The 18,507-nt window shown below is 45.3% G+C and overlaps 2 protein-coding genes across 2 annotated transcripts; one reads left to right on the forward strand and one right to left on the reverse strand.

Annotated features, from left to right (window-relative positions):
* The first annotated feature begins 284 nt into the window (after positions 1-284).
* On the forward strand, positions 285-7,469 carry LOC119337059 (condensin complex subunit 3-like). The gene is made up of 12 exons (XM_037609161.1): positions 285-683; positions 1,099-1,302; positions 1,389-1,534; positions 1,650-1,915; positions 2,217-2,302; positions 4,264-4,411; positions 4,706-5,145; positions 5,290-5,804; positions 5,879-5,939; positions 6,032-6,304; positions 6,487-6,748; positions 6,839-7,469. The coding sequence occupies exons 1-12, from the start codon at positions 300-302 to the stop codon at positions 7,219-7,221; spliced, it is 3,168 nt and encodes a 1,055-aa protein (XP_037465058.1). The 5' UTR covers positions 285-299; the 3' UTR covers positions 7,222-7,469.
* Positions 7,470-8,217: 748 nt separating this feature from the next.
* LOC119336386 (THO complex subunit 4D-like) lies at positions 8,218-12,583 on the reverse strand. Its single transcript, XM_037608398.1, has 7 exons — positions 12,313-12,583; positions 11,329-11,615; positions 10,652-10,795; positions 10,486-10,554; positions 9,450-9,643; positions 9,265-9,321; positions 8,218-8,672 (listed from the first exon to the last, which is right to left on the reverse strand). The coding sequence occupies exons 2-7, from the start codon at positions 11,578-11,580 to the stop codon at positions 8,483-8,485; spliced, it is 906 nt and encodes a 301-aa protein (XP_037464295.1). The 5' UTR covers positions 11,581-11,615; positions 12,313-12,583; the 3' UTR covers positions 8,218-8,482.
* Positions 12,584-18,507: the final 5,924 nt, after the last annotated feature.

Below are 18,507 nucleotides of genomic sequence, written 5' to 3' on the forward strand. Positions count from 1 at the left end.
ACACTTATTTTTTAGAGCTTTTGTTTTTCATAATTTCTTCCTTTTTAGAGCTGATTGGGCCTAGCAGCGCCGCGGGCCATTTTGGGCCTGCTAGCCATCCGCCAGCCTTCTAAAGTTTCAGCCCACGAGAATCTTCCTTTTTAGAACAGCCCACGACGATCTCCACACGAAAAACAGGAAGCTCAAAAACACGCGCTCTCTCCCCTCCTCCCCGGATCCGCTCCGCATTTCGCCTTCCCTCTCCCCAAATTCAAAATCTCTCTCCCCCCCATCCCCACCCTCCCCTCCCCGGCCGCACCATGTCGCCCGCCGCGCCCGTCGCCGGCGCCGACGAGACGAGGCGCCTCGCGCGCGAGACGGCGCGCGTGCTCGACGAGTGCCGCGCCTCCCTCGCCGTGCACCCGCGCAAGCTCCGGGAGCTCTCGGCGCTCCGCGCCTCCTCCGCGTCCGGCGGCCGCTTCCTCCCGGCCTTCTGCCACGCCCTCACCCCGCTCTTCGAGGTCCTCCGCCGCTCCCCCGCCTCCGACCGCGTCGCGCGCTTCGCGGCGGCCTTCGCCTCCTCCTCCGCCTCCGTGGCCGCGGACGGCACCGGGTTCCTCGAGGGTTTCCTCCGTTTCCTCCTCGTCGCCTCCGCCGCGGCGCACCGGCCCGCGCGCTTCCGCTCCTGCCAAATCATATCTGAGGTGCGGTGGGGAAAAGTCGCGACAAGTTTCCTCCACGTTTAATCATTTTGCTCCAGATGCGTGATTTCGTTTTGCCTAACTTCAGTTCTCATCAGAGTATTTGAGGAGCTTTTATACTTGCTGTTGTAAACGTGGTTAATGATGTGTTCCATTCTGTACCTCTTAGCCTGAACCTAAGTTCGATCTGGTTACCTCAATTTAGTTCCAGTATAAAACCTTAGTTAAAAGTTAAAAACCCTGTGATACCTGCTTCCCCCATACAGCTTTGGTTACAGTGAATTGATCCATTTCTTTCTGCGTTTTAATTTGCCGGTGAATAAGAACGTAATTTGAGCAATTCTTAGTTCAGGTAGTGTCAAGACTACCACGTTCACCTAAATTACTTACTTTCTGACATTGACAGTTCTTCTCATAGATTATTATGCAATTACCAGAAGATGCCGAGGTGAGTGATGAGATTTGGGATGAAGTGATTGATGCCATGAAGATTCGGGTTCAGGATAAAATCCCTGCAATTCGAGTTTTCGCTGTTCGTGCATTGTCTCGTTTTGCGATTGATGAAGAGGATGGTGGCATCATCGATATTTTTCTTGAGACCCTAGAAAAAGAACAAAACGCTGTATGTCAGATCAACTCAGTACCCTTAATATTTATTTTAGATTCCTTGTTATTACATCTGATGGAGGCTTTGTTTGATTTGTGAAGGATGTCCGAAAGACAATTATTTTGTCTCTTCCACCATCAAGTGCTACACTGGAGTCAATCATTGAATCAACGATTGATACCAGTGAACCAGTTCGGAAGGCAGCATATTCTGTGCTTTCAACTAAATTTCCCCTCCAAAGTCTTAGGTGAGCAATTCTTTCCACTGGAAGTACAAAAGCCAGTTGACCAATGCCTGCATATGAAATGCACAACCGGTTACCAACACCAAGTGAGTGAATTGATGGTTTTCTTTTGGTTCAGCATCAAGCAGAGGACAACTCTCCTTCACAGAGGCCTCTCAGATAGGTCTACATCTGTGAAAAATGAATGCTTGAGGATGCTGAAGGAGGAGTGGCTTGTAAAGCATTGTGGTGGAGATGTCATCGCCCTTCTCAGGTTTCTTGATGTCGAGACTTATGAGTTAGTTGGAGAATCCGTGATGGGGGTGCTTCTGAAGGATGGTTCTGTGCGAGTTCAAGATGGGCAAACTATCAGGCAGTACTTTACCGCAAATACCGAGGATGCTGGTAAATCTGAACAAAACCGCATGCCTTTTATGTTGCAGATCTCTGTGAAGTTTAATATGATCATGCTGAAAACTGAATTTCCGAGAAGGAATCATGTGGTTGCAGTTGCACTTGAATGAAATAAGTAAACCTGAAACAAAACAATGAAAGCGACAAACCAACGGCTAAACTGTATTTTTCTATTGTCAAATTGACTTCCTAGTACAGCGTGCATATAATTATCAGGTTCATAAAGTTTGTCATTTCCCATCATAACTTTCTGCTACTGTTTAATATCACCATCTACACTATATTTGTGCAGAACAAGTTTCCAGTATCAAGCTCATGGAGGCTGAGGTTGCTCTTTACTGGAAAGTCATGTGCATGCACTTGCAGGCTGAAGCTCAGGTAAGCATCAGTCGTTTTAGCTTTGCTATGCACCACAATTACTGAACAATTGTTTATGGCACTCCTGCAAGAAGGTAGTGCTGCATGTTTATTTTTGTGGTAAAATGCAAAAGCACTTGCGTTTTGTTGAAGTGTATATGTCGATTACCTAGCCCTTTTCATCAGATCAGACTTTTGGTTGCGCTGGCTAGTGCATGAAGCTTAACATGGTATCAGGGCCCATAGTCTTGAGTTCCAGTCCTGGCTTTTGCAATTTATCCACCTAGCCATTTCCATCAGTTCGGACTTTTGGTTGTGTTGGCTAGTGGATGAAGCTTAACATGTTTCATTTCATTAGAAAGTTAGAGATGTTCATATACACAGAGAAAGGTTCAGAAGCCTTGATAGAGGACATCCCAGTGCCTGTGCAGTAGCACTCTCAGTCCTAAGGCACCAGCTCTAGCCCAGAGTCTTGTTTCCTCCTTAATTCTGGCCACCATTTACACAACCATTGTGCCAATGTGGCATACTTATCTACCTTAGGGCGTGTTTGGTTTGTTTCTAGTTTTACTTAGCCAAATCTTGGGCAAAGAGTTCGGCAAAGGTTTAGTTGCAACCATGTACCTCACCTTTATATACTCATTTTGTAGCCAATTTTTATCACAGATGTGATGGCCAATTTGGCCACCACAAACACTGATTTGGCAAACTTGTGGCACTGAAATATGTAAATAATATGAAAAGCAACCAAACATGCCCTCAGTAACTTGTGGTATGCCACAGCTAGGTGTTTACGCGTGCCAAACTTACTGTAGTGAACTAAATATCCCTGTTATGTGTTTAGCACATTAAAGAACTATCCTTCCAGGATTGAACATATGAAAAGAGAAATATATTTAGCTTTGTCTCAGAAATACTTCAATAATAGAGAACTAAGTCATTGCTTTGTATCATTGCAAATATCAGTGGTGTTGGAAAATACCATCAAGTGCCACTGACATGTGTCTACAGGACTCAACTATCAGTATCATCCAATTCATACATTGTGATTGCACCAAATGACCAAAGCTATAAACTGGAAAATACTGTCTAATACGAGGATGATAGTTTGAGCCTGGGGCTAGTGTCTACCTGCCATATGGCACAATAGATAGTATTCCAGCTTGGTGATCTTTTACGGTGATAAATAAAAAATATTGCCCTTCATCATATTATAGTTTCACTGGGTTTTGTAAATATACTACAATATGGGTATAGTATAACCATGTGTTGGAGATGGATCTATGTCCATGACACTTGTGACTGGATGGAGTCACATTTAGGGCCTCTTTGATTATCAGGATTCAAGAATTGCAATAATTGAACGAATGTGTGCTATTGCTATGTATGGAGTCCTGCAAGATTATTTTTTTTGCACCATATGAGATATTTCCAAGAGGTTTGAGTTACTAGAAATTTTCCTATGAAATGCAGTGCAGCAGAATCATTAGGAAAAAAACCTATAGGATACAATCTTACAAATCAAACAACCTACATAGGAAAACTTCTAAGGATCCCTATCCTCCAAAATTCGTATGAATTTCCTTTGAATCAAATAGGCACTTTTAGTTTAATATGGGCATATGGCTTGGTTACAGAAATGGTCCAGTGCAAACATCATTCATTTTATGTCAAGGTTTCCCTACATGTTGTAATATCTCATGAACTATTGTTATTTGGAGGTGATGAAAGGACTAATGGTGCTTGCAAGTGCCAGCTTTCCATATTGTTGTTGGACGTAGTTTTGAGCAAGTTTTAGGAAACATACTTTCTTGTAATATTTAAAGGAATGCCTGAATTCAGCAAAGGGTCATGGTTATTCTACTGATACTGGCTTGTTCCTCGAATCAATATACAAGTTCAAATAAACACCAATGTTTTTTGGGTTAGTGAAACACTGAACAAGATTACTAGATTATTAAGGCCCAGTAATTATTCTTCAGGTCAAAGGCTCGGAGGCTGCAACAACTACGGGGACCGAGGCAGCAGTATATGCTTCTGAGGCGTCGGATAAAAATGATCTTCTTGATGGTGTCCTTCCTAGCACAGTTGCCGAGTTTGTTGATTTGGTAAAAGCACACCTTTCAGCTGGTAAGCATGAATACTGATTGTACTTTTCAGAACCAGCCAGTTAGTGAATCTTCAAGAGACCGGCTTAACTGGTCCAACCGCGGTTCAAATATATTATTAAATTTATTTTTAGAATAATATTCAATCATTTTTCAAGCTATTCCCTGGAAAATACCTATCATTTTCCCAGTTGAACTGCCAGTCCGGTCTGGTTTTTACAAATATGGTTACAATTGGCTAGCTTTTCTTCAAGACAACAGAAATGGAGCATTTTCTCACATGTGAAAATTGATTTACGTGCTTATTCCATTTCAGGACCAAATTATCACTTCGCGTCACGGCAACTATTATTGCTTGGTGGAATGCTTGACTTTTCCGATAGCATGAACAGGAAAGTTGCAAGTTCATTTCTGCATGAGCTTCTGAATAGACCACTTGAACATGAAGTAGATGAAGATGGAAACCAGATCGCCATTGGTGATGGTGTCAGTCTTGGAGGGGACCTGCAGTGGGCCAAAGCAGTCTCAGAATTGGCTAAAAAGGTTCATGCTTCTATTGGTGAATTTGAAATGGTGATTGCCACTGTCGTTGAAGAACTGGCTAGAGCATGCAGGGAGAGAACTGCTGATTTCATGCAATGGATGCACTGTCTGGCGGTGACAGGTCTTCTTCTAGAGAATACTTCAACCTTACGAAGCCTGGAAGGCACAGCAATCAGACCGTCTGAAGTGCTTCAGTCATTGTTGCTTCCTGCAGTAAGTCTAATCGTTATGCAGTCCCCTAGGTGTATAGCTTTATAATATCTTGCAGCTTTTCTAGGTACTAAGTGCATGTGGCCTTAAGGTTCATCAATTGAGCATGGGTTCTAAATTTGCTGCCCTTGATCTTACATCTTGCAGGCAAAGCAGAAACATGTTGACGTACAGAGGGCTGCTTTAAGATGCCTTTGTCTTTTTGGCTTGTTAGAGAATAAACCAAGTACAGAGTTGGTGAAGCAGCTGCGTTTATCATTCATCAATGGGCCTGACTTGGTTAGTGCCATGGCATCCAAGGCCTTGATTGACCTTGTGACTTGGCATGGTCCACAAGAATTAGATCAAGCCATTGGAACTGAACCATCTGATGGTAACTATGAGAAGACTCAGTTTGCTCCTGTGGACATCTCTGACTTGAATGACGATGATCTAAACGTTGGGGTTCTTAGTATTCTGTTTTCTGGATTTCATAAAGATGACTGGGAGTTCAGCCCAGAGGGTGATAACCATGATAATGTCCCGACCATTCTTGGTGAAGGTTTTGCAAAAATTCTTCTCTTGAGTGAGAACTATCCAAGCATATCCGCAGACTTGCATCCTGTTATACTAGCTCAACTTGTAAGATTATATTTCCTGGAGGAATCAAAAGAACTCGGAAGGTCAATTACTCATATTTCACCCTTATTTTTTTCAGTTCTTTCTCACACACCCTGACGTTTCTTTCCTTATCCAGATTGAAACAGTGTCTGTCTGTCTTCTTTCTCCATTATCCATCCCTTTCAGAGAAGCACAAGGCAAGTTGATAAAGATATTGTTCATGTTTTCCAGGATATTCTTTTAAAAAAGGATTTCGAACTAAAAGTACTGACAATCTTTCCTTTTATAGAGATGTGTCTCAAGTGCATTTGTACCACTCATGAGAGCCATGTGGCCAGGTATCCATGGTAATGCTGGGGGTAGTGGACCTGTTGTTTCGAAAAAGCGTAAACAGGCAGTCCAGGCTGCCCGTTTTATGGTTCAAATGGTACAAAGTCCATTGTTTTCAACGGAAACAGCAGAGCAAGCGTGTATGAGTCCTGAAAGCCTTTCCAGTTCACCAGGTCTGATTGTCAATTATGACATCAGTGAGGAAGGACTTGCCATCCGTATTGCAGTGGAGGTACTGTCAAGAGCTCTCTAAACCCTCACTTGCTTCTCTAATTCTGTTACAACTTTGTGATGCACTGGACTAATCATCCATTTCACCTGTTGTCTCATGCACATCGCACCAAATTCTATGGGAATAAAATCTATCAAGAGTTCTTGTGTGAGAGCTGACATCAAATGCTTGGAGTATTGTAGGTAGGAAATAGCCAAGACAAGAAGAGCGCGCCTATGAAAGCATATGCATTGGCTTTGTGCAAGGTTGCTGTGCTTCTAAGATTCCGGCAATCAGAACAGAAGGCCATCAAGTGCATGAGAGGAATGGTGAACACATTGGCTGCTTCAGCGGCTTCTGACAAGGACCTTATGAAGGAGCTCGCTCAAATGGCATCAAGGCTCAAGTCACTAGATGAATCCCTGGAAGAGGAACTGCCACAAGATCAAGCCGACGCCATATTCAGTATGTCCAACAACTCGCATCATACACGCAGTAACAGATGTTCACATTTCTGACGATTTGCGTTGTAACCTGGGTGTCTTATTGTTTCAGAGCAACTAGGATTGGCTGGTGGCGTCAAGTTTGACGCTGCCAATACAGTGGTGCCACCAACGCCAGCACCTCCTCGGTCAGTCCGGGCTCCTCCAGCCAGGAGAAGAGCAAGGCGGGCGGCATCATCTAGCGATGACAGTGAAGCTGAAGCGGAAGCAGAGAGCTTGGATGTAACATCGGTGAGCCAGGTCCCTGCCACTCCCAGCATGACCACGGCACGCGCTCAGAGAGCAAGCAAGACTGCGGCCCTGAGCAAGTTCAAGTCTGATGTGAAGCCTTCTCTCGAGGCTGCTTCTGACAGTGAACAAGACGAGATGTCCGGACTGACAACTGATGAGGATCCGTCTGATGATTCCGACGACCCCGATGAGGAGTCGTCTTAAGTTCTTGGGAGCTGAGGTATCTGCTGGCGTTCTTGACCGGAAGAACCCAGCAATTGTTATTTGAGGTATGCAGGGTGACACTGCCACTATGTATTGTTTCTTTTGAACCAGTAGATCATGCATTTAGGTGCACTTCAGCTTGCAAAGCTGGACAGATTATGCTTTGATCGACGTACGTAGCTTCGATTCAAGGATCAATGAGATTGTATAAAGAGCTCTACTTGAAAGAATATTGCTCTTTTGCACTATTGTTTGTCAATTTTTTTTGTTTTTCTAATTTGGGTATCTGAATTCGGCGTCTACACTGAAATATAATAAAGTTTGACACGAACTACTCAACCTTATAATCATTCAGAAATTTCAACCAAAAGCCCACGGGCAGTCATCCAACCCATCGATAGGCCATAAACATGTCAGCTTTTACCACATTATTTGCTTCCGAACAGCTCCGGGCCTCCTGTCCATATGAACTTTTGCACGCCTCCAAATGCTCTAGCACTGTAATTTTGCCTTCTAGCAAAATGTGCATCAAAGTTGATCTATGTAATTTCGGTTCCGAACTCTCAAAAACCCACCTCCAAAAATTAGCTCTGGGTGGCATCATGCCATCATCTGACCATCGCCAATACCTAACTGCCAATAATTCCTGCATGCTCAATGACAAATGGGACCCACCCTACATTTCTCAATACCTCAATCATGTAGTGTGGGTAGCGGAGGCAAGTGGCGGCGCGGTGTGGGTTACAGAGGCGAGTGGCAGCACTGTCTGGGTGATGGAGGCGTGGAAGCGAGTGGCGGCGCGTCGAGGGACGGAGCAGTGGCAGCGTCGCCGGCGAGCAGTAATCCAGCATGAAGGTCAGGCTATGCTATGGAAACGTGAATGGAGTGAATAAATGTTGTCTCACAAACTCCTCTCGATACAAACCCTACGCTGGATCGAGTGTGGGATTTCCCTTTTCTTTCAGAAGCAAACAAAATTTTGTCTACTTACCATTATAGTATCATTAATCATCAAATTATCAATAAATCATCAGAAAAAACATACTAAAAGGCAACAGCCACCGAAAACAAATGGTTGCTCAAGCTGTTGACCACCAATTACAATGTTACTGCTGGACTAGAACTAGGAACTGCAGTTCAAATCTACGGTTTTCAAGCTTGATGTAAACGACATGTAACATAGCAGCAAACCACACATAAAACAAGCTCAAATTCAAAGCCTCGGCCAAGCTCCAGGTTCAATGTGATAAGATGCAGCATCTTAGTCGACATTCATTGCTCCAGAATGATAGGTGTCCAGCTCCTTGTCCAATTGGTCAGCTGATTTCACCGACCCCTTCCGTACGTAGACACCACGTCCACGACCTCGACCAAAGCTGCTACGGCCACGCCCACGCCCACGCCCACGGACCGATCCTCCTCTCTGAGCAAAACCGTTGTTGCGCTTCCACCTTGAGGTAAAACACAATGTGTTAATCGAGGTTAAAGGTAATAATTAATTATATTAGAGATAATGATGTATGTTATCTTTTCACAGAACTATGATACAGAAACTTTGCCTCCTTAGGCAAGAAAAATAGCTCACACGACCAACAGTAAAAAATATTTGGCTCTGCTGTGCACAGGCTGAAAAACATTTGGCCCTGCTATGCACATGAAACAATCAAATATGTACTGTAGGCACATCATATGGCAATCAGCTTTTTAGTTCGAACTGCACCATGTATGATTAGTTGCCAGCTCCTACCATGAACTACGACATGCATGAAGCTCATCGATACATCTAGAAATATCTAGCACTAACACAAGGTTCAGAAAGATGTGCAGACACACAAAAACTGCCATCATAGCCCATGACACCAGGGAACAAAATTTCACATGTTGTACAGGCACACAAAAGGGTCATAGCAACCACCTGTTGGCAAACTTTCATCGATTGCCATTTGAGTCAAGGTTGTGTACTGGTCATAGGAGGTAAGCTGCACTACTTGTATTTTTATCCAGCAAAAGAAATTATGAAAATATTGAATCCTAAGAACCTACCCAGGAAGAAAACTAGATGAGTCAGTCACACCTTGACCAAACCCATTTGGACGGGACCTGAAAACATCATGTAGTCACTAGTCAGAAACAGAAAGGCAGAAATTTCAAGCTACTATAATGTGATCGGTAAATTTAATGAGCATGGATCTCTAACTAAAAGATGCACTTGCAAAGAAGAGCCATACATCACAACTTCTCTCTGTCCTCTTCCTCTTGCGCCTGAAACAACATTAACACGAGGTGCAGGAGCAGCAGCCAAACCCAAATTTGCTCCAATCATTTCGATCTTCATTTCTTTCCCATCAAGGCGTACATTATTATATCGTTTCAATGCTTGGACAGCTTCACTCCTCCTAGTGAATATCACCTCAGCTGAACCCTACTCAATAATATCCATGAAAAATATGACCATATAATATTCTGGCATGCAGTATGACTTTTTCCAAGCAAAGCTGTAGAATAGGACTACCAGAATATGCTCTATTTTATGGCCTGTCATAATTTAATAGAGGCACCAGCACTTTCACTAACGTTTGGCAGGTAAAGGTAGATAAATATTCAAAACAGATGAATGACGTAAACAAATAATGCTACTACTTAAGATTGGAGTAAGAGAGTAAAAAAAACATGCTCGCAGGCCAGTGCTGAAAGCTCCCAAACAAGATGGGGTCTGAGGAAGGGAATTTCTAGACAGCCTTACCCTTGCATAATAATTCTGCAAGGAGGCTGGGTTCAAAGTTTCAAACCACAGGACCTTCAGGCCACAAGTGGAGAGACTATTGATAGTACAATTATATAAAAAAAAAGGCTGTTCACACGAAGCTTCTGTGTGTGTCATACTGTCATGTATGTTTTGAGGCAGTGAAGAGCTTGGCGGATATACAAGTTCAAAGGTCTAAACTAGCAATAAATGAAAGCCACATTCAGCTTTGGGCAAGCAACATCAAGTTTGACATGAATAAACATACAAAACATATTGCAGGAGAAAATGATACCCGGTTATCATTTCATGCACTTATTGTGTCTGTCATATTATCAGGCTGTGCTGGGCAAAATTCTAGCTTATAGTTGGTAGATCCTAAATTCACTACAAACAACCATGCACATGATATGTTCATCATGAATGATCAGGCATATGTTTGGGCAGAAGGCACTTGCTCGTAGCATAAGATTAATTGTAAAAACTTGCAGAAGAAAAACAAGCATTCATAAGAGACTTACAGTTGGGTGTCTATTATTGTCATAATGAACAATGCAGTTCTTCAAATGACCCATTTCAGAGAAAAGTTCCTGAAACAGTTGTCGGCAGATAAGATCAGGTCGAGAAAGTCCAATATGATTGAAGCTGTCGGATATTCCAGCATGCATAATATAACAATCCAGCTACCTGTAAATCTTCCTTTGTCACTCCGTAGTGCAAGTTTGACACATACAACTTGGTACCAGTTTCTATCCCAGGAAGTCCAGCAGCCACCATGCTATCCTCAAACCGATCATGTGTCCATGCAAAATCCTTTGTTTTGTTGAATGACTGATGATATTCCACAGCATGCACACCCAGATTGTGATGATAAATTGTTAGCATAATCCCCAAAGCTCATCAAGCCACAGTATTTTTTTGACGAGTCAACTAGCATCAGCAAAACTATAAAACCATACACCATTGCATAAAATGGGTGCTAGCTGATAGCCCCTGTATGAACCAAAGACCTTATCCAGAGAAATAAGTATCCAACAGGTTAATACATAGCCCATCAGCATGCTGACCATGAGAAGAGACAATGTATTTTTCAGTTTGAAGCATTAACCAGAACAAACCAACAAATATCTCGCCACAAAATTGTCAGCAGCTAAGGGGCAGTTCTCAGAGCATTTTCAAATTGAGAAACCTCTCGGATCCTCTTTGAAGCTCCACAGTTCATAAGTATGGAAGATATGGTCTGAACTGAGCCCTGAGGTCTGAGCTGTCCCATTTATTATGTTCATAGCCGCTTCTTGTCAAGTATGTATTGTAATTTGGGTTCTTGAGGGTATACAGAAAAACAGCGATGGTTTTGTGCTTGCCTTGGCAATAGCATACGATGACGAGCGAGTATTGACACCAAGTGGCCTTTGGGAAGGCACTCCCCTTCCACGGAAGGTTCCAGCACCGCGTCCACGGCCTAAACCACGGCCTAGCCTTTGGCCATCACCTCTGCCTGACCTTTGGCCATCACCTCGGCCTCGACCAACCCTCTGTCCCCTTCCCCTTCCTCTTCCCCTCCCACTTCTGTTCTTAATCATATCATCGAGTGACATATTCAAAGCTGCCTCCATTACAATGAAAACTTGGATTCAATAGGGAGAAAGCCCTGCAAAAAGGACAAAGAAGTTTAATATTATGTATTGCTCAATTGTAGTAATGTAGTGTAAGCAAGCAGAGTAACAAAGATGCACACACAGATATAGAAAAAAAAACTCAAAATTAAGGTCACAGGTTTCTATACTACTAGGAAAAGGAACAGTACTCCAGAAGCAGCAACTCCTTCAAACTTCCTATTGCGCTACTATCATGCTCGTCCGACACATACACTATGAATAATAGGCTTATAAACTTCAGTCTTTTCGAAGTTTTCGTTGCCGTTCAGGATGACTCTAACAATCAGCTTATCAGGCACACCAGGCATCCGAATGCAAGTAGCCCTTACTAGTAACATAGAAAGTGAAGTAGTACAAGAAAAGCTAATTTGTAGAACACATCAGGTTCATGAGGACAGCCTGGCTAGATCTCTGCATCCACTAACAACACAGCAGCCTACACCATGGTCACCACCATAGCGCCTAAGCTACCCAGGCTCACCAACGGGGGTCCCACCAACAGCACCGAACTGGAAGAAAATAAATCCGGCTCCCGTTCACGATAACATAAACATGCACCTCGGTTACCAAGAACCCACGGGATCCCACCGCGCTAGGGCTTTGCGCATGCTAGTGACTGAATCAACGAAGTACTACTATATTTGTACTGACACCAATGCTAGCGTAGTTCCAGAAGGGCAGGGAAGTCACCTCTGGGCCTGGGGGGACCCTCTAGGGTTCTCCGGCGGCGGGCAGATCCTGGATCTGTGGGGCGGGGAATTCTCCTCCTCCCGTCGTTGGCAGGGAGGGTGAGGGGGGCTCGGATCTTCTGGGTCTTGGACGGCGGCGCGGTCGTGGTCGGTCTGCGTCTGGGCGAGGTTTGCCGATGGAGGCTCGAGGCGAGGGCGGATGCGGAGTTGGGAGGAGAGAGACGACTTCTTTCTAGGGGTGGAAGAGGAAGACGACTTGGGTGCGGGTCCCAGGGGATTGGGTTCTGCTTTTATTTGCTGCCAGAGAGAGGGAGGGAGATAACTGGCGCCAGTCGGTGGGCTAAACCGCCTTGTGTGCTGGCCGGGCCCCAATAGGAGTTCAACGCTGCTAGTTCCCGCGGCCTGTAATGTTAAAGTTAGCAAAGCCCGTTGACGACCGCAAGTCCTTAGCGGGCCTGTCTCACACCGCTCTGCTCTACTAAAAAAAGAGAGCCAAATAGAATACGAAATCACTAGCTGAGCGAGCATGACCATGTGCGCCGCTTGTCGCAAGCTGAGAATTTTTCCTTTTTTTCGTAGATTCATTTATTCAAAATATTTTACTCTTAAAACGTGCGTCCAAATCTTGAACCGTTTTCGCTATTGGATTCCTCGTGTCGAGATCTTCTAAAACTAGATCTCATGTTGATAGGTTTTGACGAACTTTTTTCACTAAAAAAACCAAACGCCTGGCAGGTCACAATATTGGACGCTCGTCACGCCTAGTGACGTCATTTGCAGCACATAACATTGTCGATCACCGCACCTACGACCTTCGGTTGCAGCATTTGACGCCACCAGTCGAACATGGTTGTTTCCATCAGCCCCTTGCAACATCGTCGATAAGAGGTCGTAGAATCGCCAGGTCGCTTCTAGCACCACTGGCGATTGGTCACATCAGCTCTTGGCGGCTAGTAGCGCTAGTCGTCAAGCACATCCACACGCACCTTCTCTCCCCTCATCGCAACACATGATCGAGCACACAAACAAAGAGTGTGGGAGGGCTTAGGCGGTGTGCACAAGGATGGAGATCCACGTGCACCTTCTCTCCCCTCCTTGCAACACATCATCAAGCCCACAAAAATAGAGAGTGGGAAAGGGGTTAAGTGACGTGAATGGGGATGGGGATCCACATGCACCTTTCTCCCCTTCTTCTAGCACATGATCGAGCCAATAACAAAGAGTGGGAGAGGGGTCAGACCACATGCACGGGGATGGAGATCCATGCACACCGTCGGGGATATATCCCGCGGCGTAACCCGGTCGGACTTGGCGACTCACCAGAGACCCGACTGATACTTGGCGTTTCATTTGTAAGCCGCCCGGAGATTGGCCGCTCACTAGTAACCCGGCGGGCGAGACAGACAGATGATAAGACTCAAGGCCCAGAAGGCTGGTTTATGTTAATGGTGGGCCAGTTTATGAGGAAAGCACAATGAATATTCTCCTACAAAGGAAGCAAGACTAGGACTCCACTTGTAATAGAGCAATCCTAATCCAACTAGGACTAATCATGTAAACCGCCCCTTCAACATATATAAGGAGGGGCAGGGCACCCCAAGAGGGACGGGCAAGAAGAAACAATCTCTAGGGCTAGACACAACTAGAGGAGAGCCGGTTTACGGCGACTCCCTCATGATGATAATGAGACCTAGCCACAAACAACATGTAGGGCTATTACCGGATGATGTTTCCCGGGGCCCGAAGCTGTCTAAATCCTTGTCTTGTGTGTTGATCCGTCTCGCATCTCTCGATTTCGACCAACCCCTTCAAGCTACCGCATAGATGTGTTGGCCTCACGACTAAGTCCTCACACTAGGACATCTGTCGTGACAATTCCACGACACACACCTTATCTCCCCTCCTTGCGGCACATAACTGAGCCCACAAATATATAGTGGGAGACAGGTTAGGCGGCGTGCACGGGGATGGAGATCCACACAACCTTTCTCTCTCTTCTCCTTGCACCACATGATCGAGCCCACAAACAAAGAGTGTGAGAGGGGTTAGGCGGCATGCATGAGGAGGAGAACCACGCGAGTGGGATTGTGGAGGTAGGCGACAACCCTCGCTGCCTTGACGGGCCTTGCTGCAACGAAGGAGGAAGGAGGTCCATGGATTTGAGCGAGGTAGAAGACATGTGAGAGAGAATATAGAGGAGATGAGAGAGTCGGTGCACAGGAGAAAAGACAAATAAGTGGCTTGAGAGGCTTCCTCTATGGATAAGGAGGGGGAAGGGTGGTGTGTTAGGCGTGTAGGCTGCGATGAGACAGTCTGCACGGGGGCCCACAAATGCACATGGTGTGCGTGACTTCTCGGTCGAGATCGGTCGGCCGATTTGGAACACTTTCTAAAAAATGATTTCTCTAGACAAAAACTCATAAAAAGTTAACGAGTCTCATCTTTACCTTACTACGAGTAAACCTCTTGTTACCCTAAACAGCCAATAAACTACTTACTATGCTCTGAGCGATTTTCCTCTCGTCTAATATGTGATTTTGAGGTTAGAAAAACTCATAGAATTGGCATACACCCCTCCCTCCATAAAGCTGTTGTTGTAATAGATTCTTCATGCTTTCCACTACCTCTATTTCTTAGTGCACACAAAACGAGTGGTGCAACCCCATATTTAGCACCGGGGTGGGGGTTAGAATGCACTCAAAACCCAACTAACATGACTTGAGTGAAGTTTTGAGCTCATGCTTCATCCCCTATCTAATGGAACCATACTCTCGCAAGCCTAATTCCCATGTCTAGGTGCATCTAGATCCATATATAATTGTACCTATTCACCCACTCTAGGTCCATCTTGATCCTTGCAACGATATGTGCTGAGGAGCGTGTTCTCAACTATAAGGGATCAATAAAGGGACATTGCTTGTTGAATCGAAATAGGGCATGAGGGCCTCTCACGCTGGTCAACGTCTACTTTGGCCCTGAAGCGGTATTTGAGCCCCATTTCTGACTCGATTTTGGATGCGGCGACAAGTGTCCCATCACAACTACCATGCTATTCCGGTCTATGATAATTACTTCATATTGAAAAAGGATGTCGCTGGAACCATTGGGTTCTCTTGTTTCCAAAAGCGCACAACTACAATGAGGATGCTTGCCTATGGCACGACCGCATATTCATGGGACAAGTAGCTCTGGATGTCTGAAAGTACATGCCTCAAAGCAATGGGAAAATTACTATTGCAGTTGTGAAGATGCTTGGACGGGTGTACTTGAGAGACGCAACTCCCATAGGCACAACAAGGCTCATGGCCATTGGAGAGTAAAGAGGGTTTTTAGGTATGCTCGGATCACTGAATTGCATGCATTGGATGATGGGGAACGAAGCATGAAAATAAAAAATCCTACGAAACACCCAAGATCTAATCTAGGAGATGTATAGCAACGAGAGGGGAGTAGTCTCTATGTACCCTCGTAGACCGAAAGCGTTAACGATCTAGAGATCGTGGTTGGCATAGTCATACTCGCGTCGCGATCCAATCCGATACAAGTACCGCATGTGTGACACCTCTGAGTTTAGCACACGTATGGATCGACATCGTCCTCTCCTTCTTGATCCAGCAAGGGAGGGAGAGGAGGTAGATGAGATCTGAACCAACACGGCGGCGTGGTAGTGGTGGTGGTAGCGGAACTCCGGCAGGGCTTCGCCAAGCACAGACGGACATGGAGGAGGAGTAACGGGAGGGAGACGGGGCAAGCACGGAAGGGTTGGCTACCCCCTGCGCCTCCCCACTATATATAGGGGTGAGGGAGGGGCATGGCAGCCCTAGCCCCCTTCCCAAGGCAGGGGCGGCAGCCAAGGGAAGAGGAGTGCCCTCCAAGTCAAGTGGAGGCCCTCCCCCTTAGGGTTTCCCCTCCCCCATGCGCATGGGCCTTGTAGGGGCTGGTGTGAAGGAAATATGCCCTAGAGGCAATAATAAAGCTATTATTTATTTCCTTAATTCATGATAAATGTTTATTATTCATGCTATAATTGTATTAACCGGAAAGTTAGTACATGTGTGAATACATAGACAAAACCTATAGTCCCTGGTATGCCTCTACTTGACTAGCTCGTTAATCAAAGATGGTTATGTTTCCTAACCATAGACATGTGTTGTCATTTGATGAACGGGATCACATCATTAGGAGAATGATGTGATGGACATGACCCATCCGTTAGCTTAGCATTATGATCGTGTTAGTTTCATTGCTACTGCTTTCTTCATGACTTATACAAGTTCCTCAGACCATGAGATTATGCAACTCCCGAATACCGGAGGAACACTTTGTGTGCTACCAAACGTCATAACGTAAAAGGGTAATTATAAAGGTGCTCTACAGGTGTCTCCGAAGGTGTTTGTTGAGTTGGCATAGATCGATATTAGGATTTGTCACTCCGTGTTTCGAAGAGGTATCTCTGGGCCCTCTCGGTAATACTCATCAATATAAGCCTTGCAAGCATTGTAACTAATGAGTTAGTTGCGGGATGAAGTATTACAGAACGAGTAAAGAGACTTGCCATTAACGAGATTGAACTAGGTATTGAGATACCGACGATCAAGTCTCGGGCAAGTAACATACCGATGACAAAGGGAACAACGTATATTGTTATGCAGTTTAACCGATAAAGATCTTCATAGAATATGTAGGAACCAATATGAGCATCCAGGTTCCGCTGTTGGTTATTGACCAGAGACGTGTCCCGGTCATGTCTATATAGTTCTCGAACCCGTAGGGTCCGCACGCTTAACATTTGATGACGATTGGTATTATGAGTTTATGTGATATGTTGTACCGAAGATTGTTCGGAGTCCCGGATGTGATCACGGACATGACGAGGTGTCTCGAAATGGTCGAGACATAATGATTGATATATTGGACGACTATATTCGGACACCAGAAGTGTTCCGGAGAAGTTTCGGATAAAACCGGAGTGCCGGAGGGTTACCGGAACCCCCCGGGGAACTAATGGGCCTCGATGGGCCCTAGTGGAGAGAGAGAGAGGGGCTGGCCAGGGCAGGCCGCGCGCCTCCTTCCCCTGAGTCCGAATATGACAAGGAAGGAGGGGGGGGGGCTTGCCTTCCCTCTCTCCTTCTCCGTCCTTCCCCCTCCCTTCCCCAAGTTGGAAACCTACTAGGAATAGGATTCCTAGTAGGAATCCTACTTGGGGCGTGCCCTACAGGGGCCGGCCGGCCTCCTCCCTTGCTCCTTTATATACGGGGGTAGGGGGGCACCCTAGGACACAGAAGTTGACAATTGTTTTAGCCGTGTGCGGTGTCCCCCTCCACAGTTACACACCTCGGTCATATCGTCGTAGTGCTTAGGCGAAGCCCTGCACCGATAACTTCATCATCACTATCACCATGCCGTCGTGCTGACGAAACTCTCCCTCAGCCTCAACTGGATCAAGAGTACGAGGGACGTCTCCGAGCTGAACATGTGCTGAACGCGGAGGTGCCGTACGTTCGGTGCTTGGATCGGTTGGATCACGAAGACGTTCGACTACATCAACCGCGTTAACTAAACGCTTCCGCTTTCAATCTACGAGGGTACGTGGACACACTCTCCCCTCTCGTTGCTATGCATCACATAGATAGATCTTGCGTGATCATAGGATTTTTTTTGAAATTACCACGTTCCCCTACAGTGGTATCAGAACCAGGTCTATGCATAGATGTTATATGCACGAGTAGAACACAAAGAGTTGTGGCAGATAATAGTCACACTGTTTACTAGCATGTCATACTTTGATTCGACGGTATTGTTAGATGAAGTGGCTTAGACCGACATTATGTGTACGCTTATGCGAGACTGGTTCTACCGACGTGCTTTGCACATAGGTGGCTGGTGAGTGTTTGTTTCTCCAACTTTAGTTGAATCGAGTGTGGCTACGCCCGGTCCTTGTTGAAGGTTAAAATAGCACACTTGATGAAAAATCATTGTGGTTTTGATGCGTAGGTAAGAACGGTTCTTGCTAGAAGCCCGTAGCAGCCATGTAAAACTTGCAACAACAAAGTAGAGGACGTCTAACTTGTTTTTGCAGGGCTTGCTGTGATGTGATATGGTCAAGCATGATGTGATATAAATTGTTGTATGAGATGATCATGTTTTGTAACAAAGTTACTGGCAACTGGCAGGAGCCATATGGTTGTCGCTTTAT

Source organism: Triticum dicoccoides, chromosome 7B (assembly GCF_002162155.2).
Source record: "Triticum dicoccoides isolate Atlit2015 ecotype Zavitan chromosome 7B, WEW_v2.0, whole genome shotgun sequence".
Classification (NCBI taxonomy): Eukaryota; Viridiplantae; Streptophyta; class Magnoliopsida; order Poales; family Poaceae; genus Triticum; species Triticum dicoccoides.

Excerpts from the sequence above, each read along its gene's own strand:
- LOC119337059 (XM_037609161.1), top strand. The coding sequence starts at position 300 with ATGTCGCCCGCCGCGCCCGTCGCCGGCGCCGACGAGACGAGGCGCCTC. Across the intron at positions 5,146-5,289 it reads AGTCATTGTTGCTTCCTGCA|GCAAAGCAGAAACATGTTGA; the intron begins GTAAGTCTAATC and ends TACATCTTGCAG. Across the intron at positions 5,940-6,031 it reads CCCTTTCAGAGAAGCACAAG|AGATGTGTCTCAAGTGCATT; the intron begins GCAAGTTGATAA and ends TTCCTTTTATAG.
- LOC119336386 (XM_037608398.1), bottom strand. The coding sequence starts at position 11,580 with ATGGAGGCAGCTTTGAATATGTCACTCGATGATATGATTAAGAACAGA. Across the intron at positions 10,555-10,651 it reads TGACAAAGGAAGATTTACAG|GAACTTTTCTCTGAAATGGG; the intron begins GTAGCTGGATTG and ends CAACTGTTTCAG. Across the intron at positions 8,673-9,264 it reads TCATCTAGTTTTCTTCCTGG|GTGGAAGCGCAACAACGGTT; the intron begins GTAGGTTCTTAG and ends TTTTACCTCAAG.